This window comes from Babylonia areolata, chromosome 3 (assembly GCF_041734735.1).
Source record: "Babylonia areolata isolate BAREFJ2019XMU chromosome 3, ASM4173473v1, whole genome shotgun sequence".
Lineage (NCBI taxonomy): Eukaryota > Metazoa > Mollusca > Gastropoda > Neogastropoda > Buccinidae > Babylonia > Babylonia areolata.
In genome coordinates this window covers 8,012,795-8,037,794 of record NC_134878.1, presented here as the reverse complement: position 1 = coordinate 8,037,794, position 25,000 = coordinate 8,012,795, and the positions used below count along the sequence as shown (strand labels likewise).

The following is a 25,000-nucleotide window of genomic DNA, read 5'->3' as shown; positions in this document are numbered from 1 at the left end:
TCTTTTTATCACAACAGATTTCTCTGTGTGAAATTCGGGCTGCTCTCCCCAGGGAGAGCGCGTAGATACACTACAGCACCACCCCTTTTTTTTCCTGCGTACAGTTTTATTTGTTTTTCCTATCGAAGTGGATTTTTCTACAGAATTTTGCCAGGAACAACTCTTTTGTTGCCGTGGGTTGGTTCTTTTAAACGTGCGCTAAGTGCATGCTGCACAAGGGACCTCGGTTTATTGTCTCATCCGAATGACTGGCGTCCAGACCACCACTCAAGGTCTAGTGGAAGGGGAGAAAATGTTGGCGGCTGAGCCGTGATTCGAACCAGCGCGCTGAGATTCTCTTGCTTTCTTGGCAGACGCGTTACCTCCAGGCCATCACTCCACATGCCAAGCATGTCCGTAATTTTGTCTTGGTAGTAAGAGGAAGGTGGCAGAATGGTTAAGACGCTTATGTGCCAATCCATTGTCTCCTTGAGGATCTGGGTTCGATATCCGCTCTCGCCCTTTCCCCCAAGTTTGACTGGAAAATCAAACTGAGCGTCTCGTCATTCGAATGAAACGATAAACCGAGGTCCTGTGTACAGCACGAACTTGGCGCACTGATAAACAGCCCCATGTCAATAAGAGTGTTGTCCTTTGGCAAAATTCTGTGCAAGAAATTCAGTCTGATAGGTTCACATATTGTATGCACGCACTCAAGGCCTGACTAGCCCGTTGGGTTATGCTGCTGTCAGGCATCTGCCAAGCAGATGGCTATCTCTGTCTAAGAGTCTGCCTCTCCTTCTTCTCCTTCTTTGTATGTGTTACGTGATGGGTTAACTCACTCAGTACGGCCAGTCCTCTCTTCTCCTCTACACAGACCCTTCGGATGTCCAGTGGGTGTCTGAATGACCCAACCTTTAGCTTCCGTCGTCAGAATTGTGGTATTCTTTGTCAATATTCACCTCTTCAGTATAAGAACCTTCCGCGTGCAATATTTTGATGATGGTAACTGGGGTGAAACGCTGTTAACGTCGTCTCTTTCGCCGTTCGTATGGAAAGAGTTAATGCGCGATATGATAATGCTTGCATCAAATGTTTTTGTGAACATTTCCTCATTTTACACAGTGTATGTTTTATCACATAATCTTTTCATCTAGAAAAAGAAAATGAGAAACTGAACAAGACAGAATCAGAAGCCGCAGAATGTACGATTTCACATTCATTTGTTTTGTTGTCACGTGTTTTGTCATGTGTCATGTGTGAACGAATATGTTCATTGTGGGTATCACTGTTGTGTAACTGCTTTAGTTTGTGTTGGTGTTATTTATGGAGCTTTTTTATGCGAGCGTTTATGATGAAGATAGCTCCTTTTTGGAGTCTGTGGGTAATAAACAAGTAATAAGCATATCAGACTTGTTTTCACACTGCCCTCACAAAAAAGGGACATGAAAACAAAAATGCAATACAAGAAAACTTTACACTACAAAAACAGTTTTCAAATATATGTCAAAATGCCTACGCAGACGCACGAATACTATTTGCAACACATGGACGCACACACTCACATACAGGAGGAGAGAGAATTAATTTTTTATTTCCAGTCGACGATTGCGCCAGCTGGCAGTCACACACAAAGAGATGAGGGCGGGTGTGTGGGTTGGGGATGGGAGTGGTGATGAATTGACTTGTTGGTGTTAGTCATAAGGGTCAAGAAGTTGGGTGCAAGGGTCTTAGTGTGGTTTACTGCTGGAGATGGCAGCGACAGAGAGAGGGAGGTTTTATTTTAGGGGCATGGATTCCTCCTGGCTTTCGTCCGTAGGGTGAAATTTGGCTGGTGAAGACTTTGTTGAGAATGGTCCGTCCTCCAATAATCCTCAGCAATGCCAGTTCACAGTTAATGAGAGTGGGGGCAGGGAGATGTGGTGAGAGAGAGAGAGAGAGAGAGAGAGAGAGAGAGAGAGAGCACTGCAGCACGGTAGTTAATTTCCGCTGCCAGAGAGAAAGGCTTGTTCATTTATTATCTCTGATATTGCCGAATCGTGTACCGCACCATTCAGTCTTCCCCATTAATCGCAGATGGCCCCGTGTTGAAGAGAGCCAGCCTTAACCTGACCTCTCACGCCGTCACCGGGGACTCGGCACGTCTGGACTGGAGCCTGTCGGGCGCCCAGCAAGCCGACATCGGCCAGTACATCCTCAGGGTCAAGGACGGCGAGGACCGGACGTTGCTCCGACAGGAAATGACGCGGGAGGCAAGGTCGTTAACTCTCAGCAATCTGACTCCCCGGACGAGGTACGTGGTGGAGTTGCAGGCCCTGGACGACAAAAAAGCCGTCGTGACCTCCACGGAAAGCTCGTTTACCACCACCACTGCTTCGTCGGCACAAGGTAACGGGTCGTGTGGCTTGGCTCTTCTTCTTCTTCTTCGTTCGTGGGCTCCCACGTTCACTCGTATGTTCGCGAGTGGGCTTTTACGTGTGTGACCGTTTTTACCCCGCCATGTAGGCAGCCATACTCCGTTTTTGGGGTGTGTGCATGGTGGGTATGCTCTTGTTTCCATAACCCACCGTACGCTGACATGGATAACAGGATCATTTTCGTGCGTATTTGATCTTGTGCGTGCGTATACACACGAAAGGGGTATCAGGCACAAGCAGGTATGAACATAAATTATGTTGACCTGGGAGATCGGAAAAATCTCCACTCTTTGCCCACCAGGCGCCGTTACCGAGATTCGAACCCGGGACCCTCAGATTGAAAGTCCAACGCTTTAACCACTCAGCTATTGCGCCCGTCGCTTGGCTCTTGAAACTGGCGGTCGTTTTGAGAGTCAGAATGAAGGCTGTTTTCCTATCTCCCAAGTCAGTCTATGAGTTGACCTGTCGTTGTGTGTTTTAAACATTATGATGATGATTCTTTTCCGGTCTTCCAAGACAGCCAATGTGTTGACTGTTGGTGTGTGTTTTGAAATTTATTATGAAGATGTGTTTCCTGTCTCACAAGGCAGCCGATGTGTTGTCCAGTCGGTATATACCACGCACCCAGACGTACTTACAGACACTTGAACTTTGGTAGTGTCCTTTTTCTTAGTCGATTTCCCTTTTCACGTTTGCTTTCATTTGGAATTAAGGATGAGTATGTTTTTTTCCCCTGTCTCCACAGGCATTCTATGTTTTATCCAGTCAGTGCCACGCACCCCAGATGTACTCACGAACAAGTGAATTAAAGTCAGGTTGAATGGCATAGTTCCTTTTTTTTTCAGTCGATTTTTCTTCCGGTTTTGCTGTCATTTAGAACTTAAGATGATTTTTTTTTCTGAGTTCCAAGGCAGCCTATTTATTTGCCTCTTGGTGCATGAGTCCCATATCTGGATATACCACGCATCCCGAATAATAGTGTATACCCATGGACACTTCCATTGCTCTTGAGTCGGATTTTCTGGTATTGTTCTTTGTTTCATTTTGATCAATTTTCCGTCCACCTTTGCTTGTCTTTGAACTTTTAGGACACATATTTTTTTCTCTGTCTCTCAAGACAGACTTTGTTTTGCTCTGTTGGTGTAAGGTTTATTTACACAAGGACACTTGCATAGCACTTTAGCCAGATTGTATGGTATCATTCTTTGTTTTATAAACCAGCTTTCCTCCCATCTTTGCTTCTCGCCCTTCACTCCTTTATTTCAGTCAATCTTTCTCGTTTTCTGTCCTACTTTCTTTCTTTCCTTCTTAACGTTTTTCATTCGTTTCCCCATGATACTCAGGACGTCAGCATGGCATTTCTTGATAGAAAACCCCCCACATCAACAAGACTTGTCAGAAAAGTCAAGAAAACAGAATGGCTTGTCAGGAAAGGAAACCAGAATGCAAGTGAATGAATAGATCAATAAATAAATAAATAAATAGATAAATAGATCAATATTTAAAAAAAAAGATAAACAAATAAATAAATAAAAGTGGAAAGAATCAGCATGATAGCCAGCTAACCTTGCATAGTTTGTCAGCATAGTGAACAGGTTGGTGTTACAGGAAATGAGACCAATGTGTGACGACAGGAAGTCCGAACAGGAAAAAAAAAAATCTGCATGACTGGTCATGATCAATCGCTGCCTGGTGTGTGTCCTTTCCAACAATTCTCCCTTCCTCTCTTCCATTCCTCCATCCATCCTACACTCCTTTCTTCCTGTCCATCTTCTCTCCCACCCTCCCTCCCTCCTTCCTATGTCCGTTCCTTTCTCTTCTCCTTGTCCTTTCCAACGATTCTTCTCCCTCCCCCCTTCCATTCCTCCATTCATCCATCCTTCCCTCCTTCCTTCCTGTTTATCTCCTCTCCCACCCCCCCCTCCCTCCCTCCTATGTCCGTTCCTTTCTCTTCTCCTTGTCCTTTCCAACGATTCTTCTCCCTCCCCCCTTCCATTCCTCCATTCATCCATCCTTCCCTCCTTCCTTCCTGTTCATCTCTTCTCTCACCCTTCCTCCCTCCCTCCAATGTCCGTTCCTTTCCCTTCTCCTTGTCCTTTCCAACGATCCTTCTTCCTACCTTCCAGTCCTCCCTCCATCCATCCTTCCCTCCTTCCTTCCTGTTCATGTTCACTCCTTACTCCACTCACCTCCCTCCAATGTCCGTTCTTTTCTCCTTTTCTTGTCCTTTCCAACGATCCTTCTTCCTATCTTCCAGTCCTTCATCCATCCATCCTTCCCTCCCTCCTTCCTTCCTGTTTATCTCCTCTCCCACCCCCACTCCCCTCCGTTCCTCCTATGTCCGTTCCTTTCTCTTCTCCTTGTCCTTTCCAACAATTCTTCTCCCTCCCCCCTTCCATTCCTCCATCCATCCTTCCCTCCTTCCTTCCTGTCCATCTCTTCTCCCACCCTCCCTCCCTCCCTCCAATGTCCGTTCCTTTCTCCTCTTCTTGTCCTTTCCAACGATCCTTCTTCCTATCTTCCAGTCCTCCATCCATCCATCCTTCCCTCCCTCCTTCCTTCCTGTATATATCCTCTCCCACCCCCACTCCCCTCCCTTCCTTTGTCCGTTCCTTTCTCCTCTCCTTGTCCTTTCCAACGATTCTTCTCCCTCCCCCCTTCCATTCCTCCATTCATCCATCCTTCCCTCCTCCCTTCCTGTTCATCTCTTCTCCCACCCTCCCTCCCTCCAATGTCCGTTCCTTTCTCCTCTTCTTGTCCTTTCCAACGATCCTTCTTCCTATCTTCCAGTCCTCCATCCATCCATCCTTCCCTCCCTCCTTCCTTCCTGTATATATCCTCTCCCACCCCCACTCCCCTCCGTTCCTCTTATGTCCGTTCCTTTCTCTTCTCCTTGTCCTTTCCAACAATTCTTCTCCCTCCCCCCTTCCATTCCTCCATCCATCCTTCCTTCCTTCCTTCCTGTCCATCTTCTCTCCCACCCCCCCTCCCCTCCACCCTCCTTTGTCCATCCTCTTTTCTCCTTGTCCTTTCCAACTATCCTTCTCCCTCTCCCCCTTCCATTCCTCCATCCATCCTTCCTTCCTTCCTTCCTGTCCATCTTCTCCCCCACCCCCACTCTCATCCCTCCCTTCTTTGTCCGTTCCTTTCTCTTCCCCTTCCAGCTGTTCGTATAGAACGGAGCAGTGTGGATAGAGGGTGGTTGGGGTGGTGGTGGTGGTGGTGGACGGGGTTGGGGGCGACTGGCAGTCCATGGTTTGACGCAGAGAGCGGGCAGTACAGGCGGGTGGCGTCAGCGTGCCATGTCTCGCTTTCACTCGTTCAGGGGAGGCAATGCACAGGATCCCCCCCACCCCCCCCCCCCCCGCACCCCCCTGTCAGTGCAGGACGGTTTATGACGATAAAAAGAAAAGTTATAAACATAACTCGAGGGAATCTTTATTGTTGCTGGAAAACAGAACAAAGAAACCAGTTATCCATTCTGGTCAACCATAAAATTAGTCAGGCGAAAACGCAGTATATAACTTAGCACACCAATTGATACTCGAAGAAAAACAACAACAACAAAAAACCAAACAAACCCAATGCTTTGAACGCATTCAGGGCCAGCAGAACCAGCTGCAGGGAACTAGCGAAGAACACTCCCGTGACAGTGAAGAAAAGTTCTCGAATCTGAAAGATGATGTAGATAATGTCGGGTGCAATAGCCGAATGGCTAAAGCGCTGGACTTTCAATCTGAGGGTCCTGGGTTCGAATCTCGGTTCACCTGGTGGGTAAAGGGTGGAGATTTTTCCAATCTCCCAGGTCAACATATGTGCAGACCTGCTAGTGCCTGAACCCCCTTCGTGTGTATGCGCGCGCAGAAGATCAAATACGCACGTTAAAGATCCTGTAATCCATGTCAGCGTTCGGTGGGTTATGGAAACAAGAATATACCCAGCATGCACACCCCCGAAAACGGAGTATGGCTGCCTACATGGCGGGGTAAATAAAAAAACAAACGGTCATACACGTAAAATGTTACATGTCTATCTGAGTGTGTATGTGTGTGCGTCTGAAATCTGATTGAATGACACAGGAAACGAATGATGAGCGCCCAGTGGCAGCCGTCAGTCGGCTCCACCCAGGTAGGCAGCCTGTGGTGCAAATGTCCCCGTGTATGTAAAGCGCTTAGAGCTTGGTCTCTGACCGAGGATAGGCGCTATAGAAGTATCCACATCAATCAATCAATCAAACCCTTTCCTGCCCCTTCCCGACCCCTAGCCCCCCCCCCCCCCCGGCCCCCTAACCCCCCCTCCCACCCACCCCCACCTCCTCCCGAACACCCATCCCCCGTTTCTGCAGCATTCACCAAAGAGCTGGCCAGAAAGCAAGGTGGCTGATCATTCATTAGTCGGAATGAGTATTTGGCGCTAACGAGTTCACGACACCGGCTGAAAATGGCTGTCTCGGCACCGACGCCTGCGCTTTGTGGATGGGTTAACGCTGTCCCTCGGAGTAATGGGAAGTTGTGTGAGCGGGACCAGTAGTGGAAAGCTCTTAGCTTGATGAAAGGCTTGTCGTCTTCCCCGGTAGGATAATCACCCGTTTTTGTTGAGTCCGAACCAGACACGGAATGACCGTGGGTACATTTAGCACGTATCAGAGGGGTTGGAGTCCATTGTGTGAGCATTGAAGTTACAGTTCTGAACTCTTGAACTCCTCGGCTCCGACACAAACCCACGCGCAAGCTTTTACACACACACACACACACACACACACACACACACACACACACACACACACATACGCACACACACTCACACACATACCACAACTCATCAAAAGCTCACCTTTTCTTCACTTTTTGTATTATCATTAATCATCATGCTTTTTTTTTTTTTTAAATCTCATCCTTTTTTTTTTTAAACGGATCTGTTAACTGTTAGATGTAAACACATAGTCGTTCTGTGACTGATACATATTCTTTACAAAATAAAGGCCCGTTCAGACCAAATCACGAGTTATTCTGTGAGTAAATGGTGAAGGTTAATTAATCTTTAGCTCGCAGCCTGAAGCAAGCAGCAAGCAAACCCAATGAGCACACTCTACAGTTTCAGTTTCAGTAGCTCAAGGAGGCGTCACTGCGTTCGGACAAATCCATATACGCTACACCATATCTGCCAAGCAAATGCCTGACCAGCAGCGTAACCCAACGCGCTTAGTCAGGCCTTGAGGCCTTTCGTACTCTACAGTACGAAACCGCTTCCGCGGGCTGTGCATGTTACTGACACGCTCTTTGGAGGAACAAAATGGCTAACAGTAACATTCAATGAGGGATTTTCAAACTCAGACACGCACTCGTACCCCTTTCTGGTTTTTTGTTGTTGTTTTTTTTGTGTTTTTTTTTTCCTGTTTACTTCCAGCCCAATGAATCAGACGTTTTACGCCTGCTTGTGAATTACCGACTGGTATTTAAGAGCCTTTTTTCAGCACTGTAGATAATCATCAACTGTCTTTTTTTTTTGGTCTTAGAAGAAAGGTGTTTCCCCCTCCTTCTGTCATTTTATTGAACAATGACAAAACAGCAACACAAACAACAACAACAAGTAAAAGGAGACACAACACACATATAGAAGACCAATCTGACTGTTTAGCATGATCGTGTGTAATATTGAAAAGGAAGGGAAGGGGGGGGAGGGGAGGAAGCGGAGGGTGGTGGGGGAGTGGGGCGTGTGCAGTTATCTTCCTTTCTTGGGGGGGGGGGGGGGGTGGAGGGGTCTTCTCTCTTTCTCGCTTGCTCGCTCTCTCTCAAATCATTGAAGAGGCTGAATATTATGATTTCATTTTCTTTGCTTTTGGTGTATAAGCTTAATATATTCCTGTGGTATCAGTTATATTTCCAATATGTCCAACATTGTACTTGTGTCACGCCCCTTCAGTAAGGGGCTTTGTCCTTTGTTTGAATAAAATAGATATTTCTCTCTCTCTCTCTCTCTCTTGGTTCTGTTTGCAGTATTCGTAAACTCTGCGTTTATATATTTAATGCCCTGAAAATACAACAAGAATTCTGTGGCAACAATGATGAAAGTTAGAATTAATTTACTATGCACAAGAAGCACTTTTGTTCTACAGGTTTAAGTTAGTATGTATTTCACATTTTGTTGGCGCTGCGTGATCACCATATTGTGTACTTTTGACCTCTTTCTAGGGGCCGGAGGCCTGGAGATTAAAGTTTTGTTCTTGTTCTTGTTGTCATATTTATTTATTTATTATTATTATTGTTATTATTACTACTACCTTTTTTCATATTATAATTATTATTTATTTATTTATCTATTTATGTGTTTATTTACTTATTTATGTACGCTTATCTATTATTTATTCACTTTTTTTTCCCAAGGCCTGACTAAGCGCGTTGGGTTACGCCGCTGGTCAAGCATCTGCTTGGCAGATGTGGTGTAGCGTGTATGGATTTGTCCGAACGCAGTGACGCCTCCTTGAGCTACTGAAACTGAAACTGAAACTTCTTGTTCTTGTTCTCTTTCTTCCACAAGCCTTTCTCTTTCACAGTTCTCTGTCCGAGTCACCAACACAGTCACTAATTAATTTCACTGCTCTGCTTACCCCCCCCCCCCCCTCCCCCCCCCTCTGTCCCACACATGCCAAGACTCCAACCCTGACCCCACAAAGCTGCACGTGTTCACCGAGGAGCTGAACAAATCCTCGGTCAAGATCGCCTGGACCACACCGCCCAAGCTGCTGCCTAACCTGTCCGGGGTGTCCTTGCGGCTGACCGACATCGCCAACGTGACCTTGCTGACGCAGCAGATGTCCCCGCTGACCCGCTCCCTGACGGTGCGGAACCTGCAGGCCGGAGAGCTGTATCAGGCCTTTGTGGAGCTGAAGGGAGCCCAAGGGGGCCGGGTGGTCCGGAGGGGGTACCTCAAGTTCGAGACGGAGCCCACGCGTGGTGAGGCTTTTTTTTTTTTTTGACACTGTGTGTGTGGGTTGTGTGTGTGTGGAGGAAGGGTCGGTGTGTTGTGTGTGTGTGTGTGTGTGTGGAGGAAGGGTCGGTGTGTTGTGTGTGTGTGTGTGTGTGTGTGTGTGTGTGTGTGTGGAGGAAGGGTCGGTGTGTTGTGTGTGTGTGTGTGTGTGTGGAGGAAGGGTCGGTGTGTTGTGTGTGTGTGTGTGTGTGTGTGTGTGTGTGTGTGTGTGTGGAGGAAGGGTCGGTGTGTTGTGTGTGTGTGTGTGTGTGTGTGTGTGTGTGTGTGGAGGAAGGGTCGGTGTGTTGTGTGTGTGTGTGTGTGTGTGGAGGAAGGGTCGGTGTGTTGTGTGTGTGTGTGTGTGTGTGTGTGTGTGTGTGGAGGAAGGGTCGGTGTGTTGTGTGTGTGTGTGTGTGTGTGGAGGAAGGGTCGGTGTGTTGTGTGTGTGTGTGTGTGTGTGTGTGTGTGTGTGGAGGAAGGGTCGGTGTGTTGTGTGTGTGTGTGTGTGTGTGGAGGAAGGGTCGGTGTGTTGTGTGTGTGTGTGTGTGTGTGTGTGTGTGTGTGTGTGTGGAGGAAGGGTCGGTGTGTTGTGTGTGTGTGTGTGTGTGTGTGTGTGTGTGTGGAGGAAGGGTCGGTGTGTTGTGTGTGTGTGTGTGTGTGTGGAGGAAGGGTCGGTGTGTTGTGTGTGTGTGTGTGTGTGTGTGTGTGTGGGTGGAGGAAGGGTCGGTGTGTTGTGTGTGTGTGTGTGTGTGTGTGGAGGAAGGGTCGGTGTGTTGTGTGTGTGTGTGTGTGTGTGTGTGTGTGTGTGTGGAGGAAGGGTCGGTGTGTTGTGTGTGTGTGTGTGTGTGTGGAGGAAGGGTCGGTGTGTTGTGTGTGTGTGTGTGTGTGTGTGTGTGTGTGTGGAGGAAGGGTCGGTGTGTTGTGTGTGTGTGTGTGTGTGTGTGTGTGTGGAGGAAGGGTCGGTGTGTTGTGTGTGTGTGTGTGGAGGAAGGGTCGGTGTGTTGTGTGTGTGTGTGTGGAGGAAGGGTCGGTGTGTTGTGTGTGTGTGTGTGTGTGTGTGTGTGGAGGAAGAGTCGGTGTGTTGTGTGTGTTGTGTGTGTGTGTGTGTGTGTGTGTGTGTGGAGGAAGGGTCGGTGTGTTGTGTGTGTGTGTGTGTGTGTGTGTGTGTGGAGGAAGGGTCGGTGTGTTGTGTGTGTTGTGTGTGTGTGTGTGTGTGTGTGTGTGTGTGTGGAGGAAGGGTCGGTGTGTTGTGTGTGTGCGTGTGTGTGTGTGTGTGTGTGTGTGTGGAGGAAGGGTCGGTGTGTTGTGTGTGTGTGTGTGTGTGGAGGAAGGGTCGGTGTGTTGTGTGTGTGTGTGTGTGTGGAGGAAGGGTCGGTGTGTTGTGTGTGTGTGTGTGTGTGTGTGGAGGAAGGGTCGGTGTGTTGTGTGTGTGTGTGTGTGTGGAGGAAGGGTCGGTGTGTTGTGTGTGTGTGTGTGTGTGTGGAGGAAGGGTCGGTGTGTTGTGTGTGTGTGTGTGTGGAGGAAGGGTCGGTGTGTTGTGTGTGTGTGTGTGTGTGGAGGAAGGGTCGGTGTGTTGTGTGTGTGTGTGTGTGTGTGTGTGTGTGTGTAGGAAGGGTCGGTGTGTTGTGTGTGTGTGTGTGTGGAGGAAGGGTCGGTGTGTTGTGTGTGTGTGTGTGTGGAGGAAGGGTCGGTGTGTTGTGTGTGTGTGTGTGTGTGGAGGAAGGGTCGGTGTGTTGTGTGTGTGTGTGTGTGTGTGTGTGTGTGTGTAGGAAGGGTCGGTGTGTTGTGTGTGTGTGTGTGGGTGGAGGAAGGGTCGGTGTGTTGTGTGTGTGTGTGTGTGTGTGTGTGTGTGTGGAGGAAGGGTCGGTGTGTTGTGTGTGTGTGTGTGTGTGTGGAGGAAGGGTCGGTGTGTTGTGTGTGTGTGTGTGTGTGTGTGTGTGTGGGTGGAGGAAGGGTCGGTGTGTTGTGTGTGTGTGTGTGTGTGTGGAGGAAGGGTCGGTGTGTTGTGTGTGTGTGTGTGTGTGTGTGTGTGTGTGTGTGTGGAGGAAGGGTCGGTGTGTTGTGTGTGTGTGTGTGTGTGTGGAGGAAGGGTCGGTGTGTTGTGTGTGTGTGTGTGTGTGTGTGTGTGTGTGTGTGGAGGAAGGGTCGGTGTGTTGTGTGTGTGTGTGTGTGTGTGTGTGTGTGGAGGAAGGGTCGGTGTGTTGTGTGTGTGTGTGTGGAGGAAGGGTCGGTGTGTTGTGTGTGTGTGTGTGGAGGAAGGGTCGGTGTGTTGTGTGTGTGTGTGTGTGTGTGTGTGTGGAGGAAGAGTCGGTGTGTTGTGTGTGTTGTGTGTGTGTGTGTGTGTGTGTGTGTGTGGAGGAAGGGTCGGTGTGTTGTGTGTGTGTGTGTGGAGGAAGGGTCGGTGTGTTGTGTGTGTGTGTGTGGAGGAAGGGTCGGTGTGTTGTGTGTGTGTGTGTGTGTGTGTGTGTGTGGAGGAAGGGTCGGTGTGTTGTGTGTGTTGTGTGTGTGTGTGTGTGTGTGTGTGTGTGTGGAGGAAGGGTCGGTGTGTTGTGTGTGTGCGTGTGTGTGTGTGTGTGTGTGTGTGGAGGAAGGGTCGGTGTGTTGTGTGTGTGTGTGTGTGTGGAGGAAGGGTCGGTGTGTTGTGTGTGTGTGTGTGTGTGGAGGAAGGGTCGGTGTGTTGTGTGTGTGTGTGTGTGTGTGTGGAGGAAGGGTCGGTGTGTTGTGTGTGTGTGTGTGTGTGGAGGAAGGGTCGGTGTGTTGTGTGTGTGTGTGTGTGTGTGGAGGAAGGGTCGGTGTGTTGTGTGTGTGTGTGTGTGGAGGAAGGGTCGGTGTGTTGTGTGTGTGTGTGTGTGTGGAGGAAGGGTCGGTGTGTTGTGTGTGTGTGTGTGTGTGTATGTGTGTGTGTAGGAAGGGTCGGTGTGTTGTGTGTGTGTGTGTGTGGAGGAAGGGTCGGTGTGTTGTGTGTGTGTGTGTGTGGAGGAAGGGTCGGTGTGTTGTGTGTGTGTGTGTGTGTGGAGGAAGGGTCGGTGTGTTGTGTGTGTGTGTGTGTGTGTGTGTGTGTGTGTAGGAAGGGTCGGTGTGTTGTGTGTGTGTGTGTGGGTGGAGGAAGGGTCGGTGTGTTGTGTGTGTGTGTGTGTGTGTGTGGAGGAAGGGTCGGTGTGTTGTGTGTGTTGTGTGTGGAGGAAGGGTCGGTGTGTTGTGTGTGTGTGTGTGGAGGAAGAGTCGGTGTTTTATATATATATATATATATATATATATATATATATATATATATATATATATATATATATATATATATATGTGTGTGTGTGTGTGTGTGTGTGTGTGTGAGGCTTTTTTTTTTTTTTTTGACACTGTGTGTGTGGGTTGTGTGTGTGTGTGTGTGTGGGGGGGGGGGGGGTCGGCGTGTTGTGTGTTTATGTGTGTGTGTGTTGGGGGGGGGGGGGTTCGGTGTGTTGTGTGTGTGTGTGTGGAGGGGATGGGGTGGGGTGGGGGGGGTCGGTGTGTTGTGTGTGTGTGTGTGTGGAGGGAGGGTCGGTGTGTTGTGTGTGTGTGTGTGTGTGTGGAGGAAGGGTCGGTGTTATATGTGTTTGTGTGTGTGTGTGTGTGTGTGTGTGTGTGTGTGTGTGTGTGTGTGTGTGTGTGTGTGTGTGGAGGAAGGGTCGGTGTGTTGTGTGTGTGTGTGTGTGTGTGTGTGTGTGTGTGTGTGTGTGTGTGGGTGGAGGAAGGGTCGGTGTGTTGTGTGTGTGTGTGTGTGTGTGTGTGTGTGTGTGTGTGTGTGTGTGGAGGAAGGGTCGGTGTGTTGTGTGTGTGTGTGTGTGGGTGGAGGAAGGGTCGGTGTGTTATATATATATATATATATATATGTGTGTGTGTGTGTGTGTGTGTGTGTGTGTGTGTGTGTGTGGAGGAAGGGTCGGTGTAGAACAAAAGACATGCTCCCATCAACATCATCATCGTCATCATCATCATCATTTGTCATCATCATCATCATTCTTTTTTTTTTTTAAATCCCCTTCCCAGGTCAAATGTATGGCGTTTCTGTTTCACGTTGAGAGGGAGATACATAGATAATCATGCTCACAGGGATGGATGGATCTATCTATCTATTCAACCATCTATAGCAATCAGTCAGTCTATCTATCTGTCTTTCTGTCTCTCAGTCTAAATGTCTTTGTCTGTGCGTCTGTCTGTCTGTCTGTGTACCCAAGCATCAGTCCAGAAAACCAAACCTTGGCGGGCAACGGTAATCTATTATTCTTCCAGTTACTTACGGGACAAAACTTGGACAGATTTGTAACAACGACAGGCCCCTGACAGTACCTGACCTTAATTTTGCAAACATTCGCTGTGTTCGTACAAATAGATCAGAAGAACCTGAAAGTATGATTTTGAAAAATCTTGCTGTTATGTTTCTGCAAGCTGTATATATATATATATAAATATATATATTTATCTGCCTTCTCTCTGCCTCGTCTTCTGTATAGCTCCAGTCACCTTTCCCCCTCTTCCCCTTGCATTCTATTTATCAAGCACGGGTGTATTTTCGTGTCATGGTGAAAATAAAGAAACAGACCAGGAGGAAAAAAAAAAAGGGGGGGGGGGAGGTAAGGGTTTGGGGGTGGGGGGTGGGGGTGAAATCTCACATCAAGGGAAGAAGTCAATTGCTTGCACTGTTACAGGAAATCTTTTTCCCCATTTCTTCGTTTTTTGACTTTACCATGCTCGTAAAGCGACGGATGCTGCCTTTTCATCTTCAATACATCAGAAGGCCAAAATGATGTAATGACTGCGGGGGAAAAAAAAATAAAAGAAGAAAAAGAACTAAAACGACAATAAGAGAAATACATTCCCAGTGAATTCATTGGCATTTTGCCTTTTGCTTGTTCAGGTGTAAATATGATATGTCTGAAATATCTATCAATCAGTTTTTATTTTATTCATTTATTTTTTTTACTTCCTTAATTTTCTGAAGCTTTTTGGAGGGCGGCGGGGGTGGGGTGGGGGTGGGGGGGCGTGGGGAGATGGGAGGGATGGTGTGTGTGTGTGTGTGTGAGTGTGTGTGTGTGTGTGTCGGGGGGATGGGGGGGGGGGCGTGGTGGTGTGCTGTCAAATATCAGCGAAATATTATCACGTGAAATTCTCATCGTAAAATTGAATCCAGAACAAAGACCGAAACAGGAAGACAGGGGGAGAGAGAGAGCTTGCTTGTTTGTGTGTGTGTGTGTGTGTGTGTGTGTGTGTGTGTGTGTGTGTGTGTGTGTGTGTGTGTGTGTGTGTGTGAGAGAGAGAGAGATAGATAGATAGATAGATAGAGAGAGAGAGAGAGAGAGAGAGAGAGAGAGAGACAGACAGACAGACAGACAGACAGACAGAGCTCTCAACGACACTAGAAATATTTCATCATAATTATTGGGTTTTTTTTTTCATTTTGATTAATCACTTCTTTTTTTTTTCTCACTATCAGTTTTAATTAATTATTCTTTTTCCCACTATAGTCTAATTCTTGCAAAACTTTAGCTGTTCATGTATGTTGTTCCCCTGAGCTTTCGGTACAGCCCTTTGCAGTGTCTGTTTTTGATCATGGTTACAACAAAGACAGCGTTTTTCTGATGAAAGATAGGGAGTGATGGCCTAGAGGTAGGAAGCGAGAAAATCTGAGCGCGCTGGTTCGAATCATGGCTCAGCCGCCGATATTTTCTCCCCCTCCACTAGACCTTGAGTGGTGGTCTGGGCGCTAGTTATTCGGATGAGACGATAAACCGAGGTCCCGTGTGCAGCATGCACTTAGCGCACGTAAAAAAACCCACGGCAACAAAAGGGTTGTTCCTGGCAAAATTCTGAAAATAAAAATCCACTTCGATAGGAAAAGCAAATAAAAAAAACTGCACGCAAGAAAAAAAGAAGAAAAAAAGGTGGCACTGTAGTATAGCGACGCGCTCTCCCTGGGGAGAGCAGCCCGAATTTAACATAGAGAAATCTGTTGTGCTAAAAAGAAATACAAATACAACAAATACAAATACACTTTGGATCGACAGACGTGACTCGGCTGAAAAAATACAAAAAAATGGGTGGCGCTGTAGTGTAGCAACGCGCTCTCCCTGGGGAGAGCAGCCCGAATTTCACTCAAAGAAATCTTATGTGATAAAAAGAAATACAAATACAAATACACGTAAACGCCCGCTCGTGTATAAGAAGAAGAAGAAGGAGAATGATGAGGAGGAGGAGGGGGAGGAGAAGGAGAAGGAGGAGAAGAACAAGGAGGAGGAGAAGAAGGGGAGAAGGAGAAGAAGGAAGAAGGAAAAGAAGAGAGAAGAAGGAAAAGAAGAGAGAAGAAGGAAAAGAAGAGAGAAGAAGAAAAGAAGAGAGAAGAAGGAAAAGAAGAGAGAAGAAGAAGGAAAAGAAGAGAGAAGAAGGAAAAGAAGAGAGAAGAAGAAGGAAAAGAAGAGAGAGGAAAAGAAGAGAGAAGAAGAAGGAAAAGAAGATAGAAGAAGGAAAACAGAGAGAAGAATAAGAAAAGAGGAGAGGAGAAGAAGAAGGAAGAAGGAGACGGGGAAGAAGGAAAAGAAGAGAGAAGAAGAAAAGAAGAGAGAAGAAGAAGGAAAAGAAGAGAGAAGAAGGAAAAGAAGAGAGAAGAAGAAGAAGAAATCATGGTGTTGATACTGAAGCTGGGCCAAAAGGGAGCCATTTCGGGGTTGAAAACACAGTTCAGGACCTGATGGCGGCGGGATGGAACTCTTAACCTGTGTTCACGGTTTCTGTCCCAGAGTCATGACTTCGCGGCCCGGTCGGGGACTTAGGAAACACATAATAAAGTCATTACCAAGGCTTAAAAAAAAAAGCCACCCCCCAAAAAACAAACAAACAAACAAAAACAAAAACCCACACAGGGCTCAGGGTTGAGAACAGTGACTCAGACATCAATATCAGGGCGAACTGAGACACCCATATCTATAGGGTTTACTATTGGGATTTCGAACTATTTGGGGAAAAAAAAGACGTCAACAAAAACTGAGACCTTTCCTTGCTAACCCCATTTGTCGCTTATTGTTGCAGGCTTACAAGGTCAAAGATGACGACTAACACACGTCTGTATTCATTGTTCAAGGTGAAGGTGGACTGAAATGGAAGGTGGTTAACATTTTTTCAAAGACTTCCGGTCAGACAAAGACTTTGTGTTAACAGGATTTTCTTATTCTTTCTTTCAGCCTATCATTGATTTGCATTTGTCCCATCCGATGAAAGATCCGCGCTAGAGTTTCGCACCTCGGTTTAAGTCTGACCCATATCAGACAGACAGGCGATAAAGAGAAGAAGAAGAAAAAAATCAGCAGTGCATTTATTATATATATATATATCTATATGAATATATATCTATATCTATATCTATATATATATATATATATATATATATATATATATTATATGTGGTGTGGTGGGAGTGGTTATGAACAGTACTGTTCTATTTTGCAAGTACAAACACACACGCACACGCGCGCGCACACACACACACACACACACACACACACACACACACACACATGCGGGCGAAAACACACACCACACACACACATGCGTGTGCAAAACATACACACCGACACATACAGATACACTCACGCGCGCGCGCACACACACACACACACACACACACACACACACACATTGATATCACTTGAAGTGAAGAGATAGTAAGTTCAATCAAAGAATCAAGACACACACAATCTCACACACACATTCTCTCTCCCTCCCTCTCTCTCTCTCTAACACACACACACACACACACACACACACACACACACACACACACACACACACACACACACACACGAACACACGTAACTCAATCGGCCTAGTGTTGTTTATGGTTTTCTCAGTGTCATAAACAAGGCGACACACTTCCTGTTTTTGTATCCACGGAGACAAAATGACGAAAAGAGGATGGAAGGCGAGAGTGGTGGGAAGGTGTATAGGGGAGGAGAGGGATTTATCTTGTCAATAACAGAGGACAAGTCAGTGAAAGAAAAGACTGGCAAACAAGTATATATCTACATCTCCCTCTCTCTCTTTCTCTCTCCCTCCCCGTCTCTCTCTCTCTCTCTCTCTCTCTCTCCATCAATCTCAATGATCTCCGCAGTGCAGTATTCGTGCATTAAAGTCTATTTTGATGTAATGCATTCTTTTCTCTTTCTGTCTTTCTTTCTTTAGTTGTTGCTAATATATATATATATATATATATATATATATATTATGTTGTTCGAATGCCCGAAGTGAAAAAATTGTTTCCTGACTGCAGTGTTTTTTCTTTCATTGTTCGAATGCCGGGTGAATGAAAAGGGCAACCCTTTGTTTCCTGACTCTACAACCGTCAGAAGATAAGAATTCATGAATAAATCCATTCATTGAATTCTTTATTCATTCACGTATTTCTTCATTCCTTCATTCCTTAGCTCATTCATTCATTCATTCATTCATTCTCTCGCATCTCCCTCCATGATCATTGTCCGACAATTGTCTCGCCTTTTGACCTTGATGGAATGATCTCATGTTATCCTCATTGATGGAATGATCTCATGTTATCCTCATGAGAACCGGATGGAATGATGTCATGTTATCCTCATGGGAACAGGATGGAATAACGTCATGTTATCCTCATGAGAACAGGATGGAATGATCTCATGTTATCCTCACTAGGACAGGATGGAATGATCTCATGTTATCCTCACTAGAACAGGATGGAATGATCTCATGTTATCCTCATTGGAACAGGATGGAATAATCTCGATCTCATGTTATCCTCATTGGAACAGGATGGAATGATCTCCTGTTAACCTCACTGGAACATGATGGATTAACTCTCTCCATACGAACGGCGAAAGAGACGACGTTAACAGCGTTTCACCCCAATTACCATCATCAAAATATTGCAAGCGAAGGCTCTTATACTGAAGACGTGAATGTTGATTTAAAGAATACCACAATTCTGACGACGGAAGCTAAATGTTGGGTCATTCAGACACCCACTGGACATCCGAGGGGTCTGTGTAGAGGAGAAGAGAGGACTGGCCGTACTGAGTGAGTTAATCTCGATCTCATGTTATCCTGATTGGAACAGGATGGAATAATCTCATGTTATCCTCACTGGAACAGGATGGAATAATCTCATGTTATCCTCATTGGAACAGGATGGAATAATCTCATGTTATTCACATTGGAACAGGATGGAATGATTTCATGTCATCCTCATGAGAACAGGATGGAATAATCTAATGTTATCCACATTGGAACAGGATGGAATAATCTCATGTTATCCACATTGGAACAGGATGGAATGATCTCATGTCATCCTCATGAGAACAGGATGGAATAATCTCATGTTATCCACATTGGAACAGGATGGAATAATCTCATGTTATCCTCATTGGAACAGGATAGAATAATCTCATCATCACTAGAACAGGGTGGAATGATCTCATGTTGTCCTCACTAGAACAGGATGGAATGATCTCATGTTGTCCTAACTAGAACAGGATGGAATGATCTCATGTTGTCCTCACTAGAACAGGATGGAATGATCTCATGTTGTCCTCACTAGAACAGGATGGAATGATCTCATGTTGTCCTCACTAGAACAGGATGGAATGATCTCATGTTGTCCTCACTAGAACAGGATGGAATGATCTCATGTCATCCTCATGAGAACAGGATGGAATGATCTCATGTTGTCCTCACTAGAACAGGATGGAATGATCTCATGTTGTACCATGTTGTCCTCACTAGAACAGGATGGAATGATCTCATGTTGTCCTCACTAGAACAGGATGGAATGATCTCATGTTGTCCTCACTAGAACAGGATGGAATGATCTCATGTTGTCCTCACTAGAACAGGATGGAATGATCTCATGTTGTACCATGTTGTCCTCACTAGAACAGGATGGAATGATCTCATGTTGTCCTCACTAGAACAGGATGGAATGATCTCATGTCATCCTCATGAGAACAGGATGGAATGATCTCATGTCATCCTCATGAGAACAGGATGGAATGATCTCATGTCATCCTCATGAGAACAGGATGGAATGATCTCGTGTTAACCTCACCGGAACAGGATGGCTGTTGTTCTTCTTCTTTTCCTTCTCCTCCTCTTCCTCCTCCTTCTTCTCCTGCTTTGTCTCTTTTCCTTTCTGTTCAAGACGTATGCTGAAACTTAGGACGACTACTGGCCGATTTATTCAGTCTGTGAGTTTGCTATTAGGGATATAATGTCCCTGTTATTATTTTTTTTTTTTTTCAAATCGGCCTACCCACCTCTTTCTTTCCTAATACACACACACACACACACACACACACACACACACACACACACACACACACACACACACACACACACACACACACACACACACACACACAGAAACAGACACAGACACATACAGACACACAGACACAGACACACACAGACACACACACACACACACACACACACACAGACACACACACACACACACACACACACACACACACACACACACACACACTTACATACATGATGTGGATGACAAAGATGCTGCCGACAGCGGCACGGCACGGCACTGCACTGCATTGCATTACATTGCACGCCCCACACTCCCTTCTCTCCACTGCCGTCGTGCAGGCATGCCAGGCCGGCCCCTCATCCTCAGCAGCACCAGCATCAACAGCACGGCCGTCAGCCTGCGCTGGAGGAACAGCCGTTCACCCTCCCCGGCGCCGGGCTCCGAGGACATCACGGGCTACGTGGTCAACTTCCTGAGGGTGGATGGCTCCAACAAGCCGCTGGGAGGCACCTACCAGCTGCCCGTCTTCGGCTCCGACCAGTTCGTGGTCATCCCCAACCTTAGCGGAGGGCAGCGCTATCTGTTCCAGGTGGCCGCCAGGAACCAGTACTCCTTCGGGCCGCTTAGTGAGCCCGTGGTGGCCGATCTGCCTCCCCAGTGAAAGCGTGTGTGGAGAATGGATTTAAAAAACACAATTTTTTTTTTTTTTTAGGGGGTAAGGTAGAGAGTATCGACGACTGACTCTGCGTTTCACTTTAGGTTGGCCAAGTTGTTTTGTTTTTTTTTATTTTTTTTTTACAAGACAACCCAGTGATTATGAGAGGAACTTCTGTTGCTTTTATTTTCTGTTCTCAGAAATGCATGACGTCTTTTGTTACTTCCGTTTTATTTAAAAATCTTTTTAAAATTATTTTTTTCTGTACGGGAATGGACGGAACTTCGATAGAAAATAGAAGCAACTACTTTCATTTTCTGTCCTCAGCAATGCATGGCGTCTCTTGGTGCTTCTGTTGTTTTTTTGCTGTAACGGGAATGGATAAAAATAGATAACAGAGAAATCAGAAGCAACCACAACTGTTTTTGATGATGCTCGTTTTGTATTATGAACTGAGAACATACATCGAGTAAACTGCCCAGCGCACTGACATTATACTGTATGCTACTCAATGGTTCTAAATAAAGCAGAGTGGTTGTAACTATGAGATGAACAGAACATAGTGAACAGAACCAACGATAGATTTATATAAATTATAATGTAAAGGAAATGGGTGTAACTATGGCAAACGTTACCGGTCATTTCTCATACAATTCTTTTGTCCTTCCACGAGTTTATGCATTTTTGGGGGGGCTGGTGGTGGAAGGGGGGGGGGGGGGGGTGAGGAGGGGGGGGTGCTTGTTTCACAGTTGTTTAATTTTTTGTTTGTTTGTTTGATTTCCTTTGTTCTTGCTTTGTTCTTCGTAACCACACTAAAATTATTCGTAATCACGCAACGCATTTTTCTTGGTCGCTCATCCCGATAACCATGTATATCTTTTTTTCCAAATCTGACGTGCACTTTAGCTCTACATGTTTGATTTGCGTGTGTGCATGTTTTGTATGTTTCTTTGTTTTATTCTCTCCCTTTTTGTTGTTATATTTCTGTGTTTAGTGTAGATGATTTGCGATTTTCTTCTTTTCGTTTTGAAATGACCCAGCACGACTATTATGGTCTTGAGATTACTTAGTATTTCATCTTATTTGAAATGAATTGGATCAATTTTCTGTCCGGTGTAAGGGAAATACCTACGTCCCAGTTCAGATTTGATACATGAAGCACTTTGGCTGTTTGTGCGGTGCTTTGGTATATTATTCCGTTATTATCTTTTCTTTTGAGGATTTGATTGGATTTGTTCATAATATACCATGTAAGTGTGCCTTTCCAGCAGTAATTCTGGCTGGGTGTCCACATACTGCTGTTGTAAACCAGAGTGGCTGAATCTATTTCAAGACAGTTTCTTCTTCTTCTTAATGTTATTATTATTAGTAGTAGTAGTATTGTTGTTGTTGTTAGCATTAGTATTGTTATTATCATTAGCCGCAGCAGCAGCAGCAGCAGCAGCAGCAGCAGTAGTAGTAGTAGTAGTATCATTATCATCATCATCGTGGTCATTAGATTTGTTTGGTAATTGTTGCTGTGTGTACAGAATTAAAAGTATCTTCACGAAACAAGTAAATGCTAATCATTATGCGTGTCTACCTGCACTGTGCGAACTAGAAAACATTTGGTGTAGATGGAGAAATTTGTGTATAAATGAGTGGGAGTTGGGAGTTTTTTTAATTTTTTGTTTTTGTTTTGAGTTTATTATTATCATTTTTTGTTTACTATATTTTTCTTCAGATAGTATATTTTCGTCCAAATGATTAAACTACACGGGGATATTTTGATCAAAGTGTTAGCATTGTTATTGTCAGTTTGAGACATTCCACAATGACATTTTTTGGGGGGCGTGGGGGTGGGGGTGGGGGGTGGGGGTCAGAAAAAAAAACAAAAACAGAATCCAGGCGATGAATGTGTGTCATTGAAACAGTCGCTAGAAGAAGAGAGTAACAGAAATCTGTCCTATAAAAGAAATAAGAACCACAATGTTTCGCCATTGTCGGGAAAAGCAAATTTGACAAGACAGACAAGAGTATCAAACTGACAAACAACATTAAATTTTGTTGTTGTCGTAGCCGTATATTGCTGATCTAAGGAAAGTCAAGGATAGAAAACAGAAAGAATAGAACAGAAGCAAGCAATGTAACAAAGAAAATATTGGGCTTTCCTTTCAGACAGTTGCTTCAGGATGTCTGAAAAAGTGCTGTCTTTCAAAGTGCACTAATTCCTACAAAATAATATACAAATAATCGCTTTCAGTGCTGTCTGTGCAGTTTATTTCTGATAAAGCGAGTCTGTTTATGAAAGGAAGGAGTTTAGTTTATATCTGAACGGAAGGAGTTTAGTTTATTTCTGAGCGAGAGGAGTTTATTTCTGGATAAAAGCAAAATACACCGGAATCTGAACACATAATCATACAAATATACTGGGAAGGGTCTGCAGGTTGTTTTTACTCAAAGCTCTCCCGATGTGGAGGAGTATTTGACAACACTTCCCTTTTTTAACTCTTTCCATACTAACGGTGAAAGAGACGACGTTAACAGCGTTTCACCCCAGTTACCATCATCAAATTATTGCAAACGGAAGGCTCTTATACTGAAGACGTGAATGTTGACAAAGAATACCACAATTCTGACGACGGAAGCTAAAGGTTGGGTCATTCAGACACCCACTGGACATCCGAGGGGTCAGTGTAGAGGAGAAGAGAGGACTGGCCGTACTGAGTGAGTTAACCTCTGATTGTTTCTGATGATTGCACACACTAGATGCTGTGTCAGTTGGGGCACTTGTTTATATAGCGTTCTCAACACCTCAAATGGAACTAAATTATGTATGGTCATGGAAGCTACTACTGCCTCTTGTTGCATGCATGAAATAATGATATGCGTCATATGTGCTTCTTGTAAAGCTATATAATCAAATGAAAAAAGACTGGCAATGATAGAATTGTCTTGTTTTCCTGTCGTTGTTTTTTTTTTTTTTCTCTTTTTCTTTTTTTTACGCGGTTGCACATTTCATTTGCAGCACTGTTAGCGACGTGTGCGAGTGATGAAAACGCTGAAGTATATAGCTTGGCTTCATATCTCTATATACATGCATTTGTTTTTGAAAAAGTCACAATAATATGATGATGCACCTCATTTGGCTGCTGCAATGCAGCAATAATAAAACATAACTTTGAAACTGACGGAAAAGCATTTTGTGAAATGTGTGTGTGTGTGTGTGTGTGTGTGTGTGTGTGTGTGTGTGTTTGAGGGAGAGAGAGAGAGAGAGAGAGAGAGAGAGAGAGAGAGAGATCATGATTCATTGCTTTAAAACTGCGAAGTTCATTCGGCAAAACAAAACCCCATCCATTGCTTCAAAACGGGTAGTTCTTTGAGCAGAACACAAATTCGCTGCTTGTTAAACTGTACAGTTCATTGAGAGAGTGGGCGAGAGATATTTGCAGAGAGAGAGAGAGAGAGAGAGAGAGAGAGAGAGAATGGGCGAGACAGATTCAGAATCAGATTCAGATGGTTTATTCATTAAGGCCATAGCCCCAACTGAACAAGGGGAGATGACAACATAAGTGCATATGTCACCAGAACTATAGCAATTATTTATGACATAGTTATATCTCTTAAGTGAAAAGCTTTATAAATATAGAGTCAAATTACGTATAAGTCCGTCATCCGTAGATGCCATCAGCAGATTAAATCGAAATAAACATGGATATATATAATATTTCTTTGGGATAAATTTTTTTCAAGAAGATCACACAAAACGGGGCATTTCAAAACAAAATGTACTTCATCTTCTATCGACTCTTTACACAATGAGACAAAAGAGATGAGAACTGTGTACATTTTTATAGCGGTACCTGTGGGCGTTTATTTCCGATATACCAAGTCTAAATCCGAGTCCATGTATCAACCAGCTACAGTGCCTTCCCCCCACCTGCAATCAAGATCGATGACACAGAGATCAAGTCAGTCGACAAGTTTTGCTACCTGGGCAGCACCCTGTGCAGCAACGGAGCCCTTGATGCAGAAGTGACGCTGCGCATCGCCAAGGCCAGCTCCGCCTTTGGCAGACTCAACAACAGGCTGTGGAACAACAAAGGCATCAGGCTCAGCACCAAAATCAAAACCTACAGAGCTGTTGTGCTGACCACCTTGTTGTACTGCTGTGAAACATGGACGACGTATCGCCGTCACATTCAACAACTTGAGCAGTTTTACCAGAGATGCCTACGAAGGATCCTCGGCATAAAGTGGCAAGACAGGGTATCCAACCTCCAGGTCCTAGAGAGGAGCGGCCTGCCCAGCATCGAAAGCCTGTTGATCCAGTGCCAGCTACGCTGGACAGGACACGTTGTCAGCATGACAGACAGCAGGATCCCGAAGATGCTACTGTATGCCAGCTGAAGGAAAGCCACCGCGCTTGGGAGACCCTGCAAGTGCTTCAAGGACACCTTGAAAACAAACCTCAAAGCCTGTGACATAGACATCGCTTCCTGGGAAACTGATGCCCTTGACCGCTCTCGCTGGAGGATGCTGTGCTCTAGTGGCATAAAGACGTTTGAAAACAAGAGAACGCTGGCCATTAAGGAGAAGCGTGAGCGAAGGAAGCAGGGCTCAACTTCTGGAGACGTTTTCCCTTGCAACACCTGTGGGAAGTGCTGCGCATCCAGAACCGGCCTCTTC

The 25,000-nt window shown here is 45.4% G+C and overlaps 1 protein-coding gene across 1 annotated transcript in view; it reads left to right on the top strand.

The window, feature by feature from the left end:
- Positions 1-23,502, top strand: part of LOC143279697 (protein sidekick-1-like) — a 56,333-nt gene extending 32,831 nt beyond the window's left edge. The window contains exons 17-19 of the mRNA XM_076583803.1: positions 2,056-2,367; positions 9,047-9,349; positions 20,016-23,502. Of these exons, the coding sequence (XP_076439918.1) occupies positions 2,056-2,367; positions 9,047-9,349; positions 20,016-20,338 (938 nt within the window). The 3' untranslated portion in view covers positions 20,339-23,502. The remainder of the gene's footprint in view (positions 1-2,055; positions 2,368-9,046; positions 9,350-20,015) is intronic.
- The last annotated feature ends 1,498 nt before the right edge of the window (positions 23,503-25,000 follow it).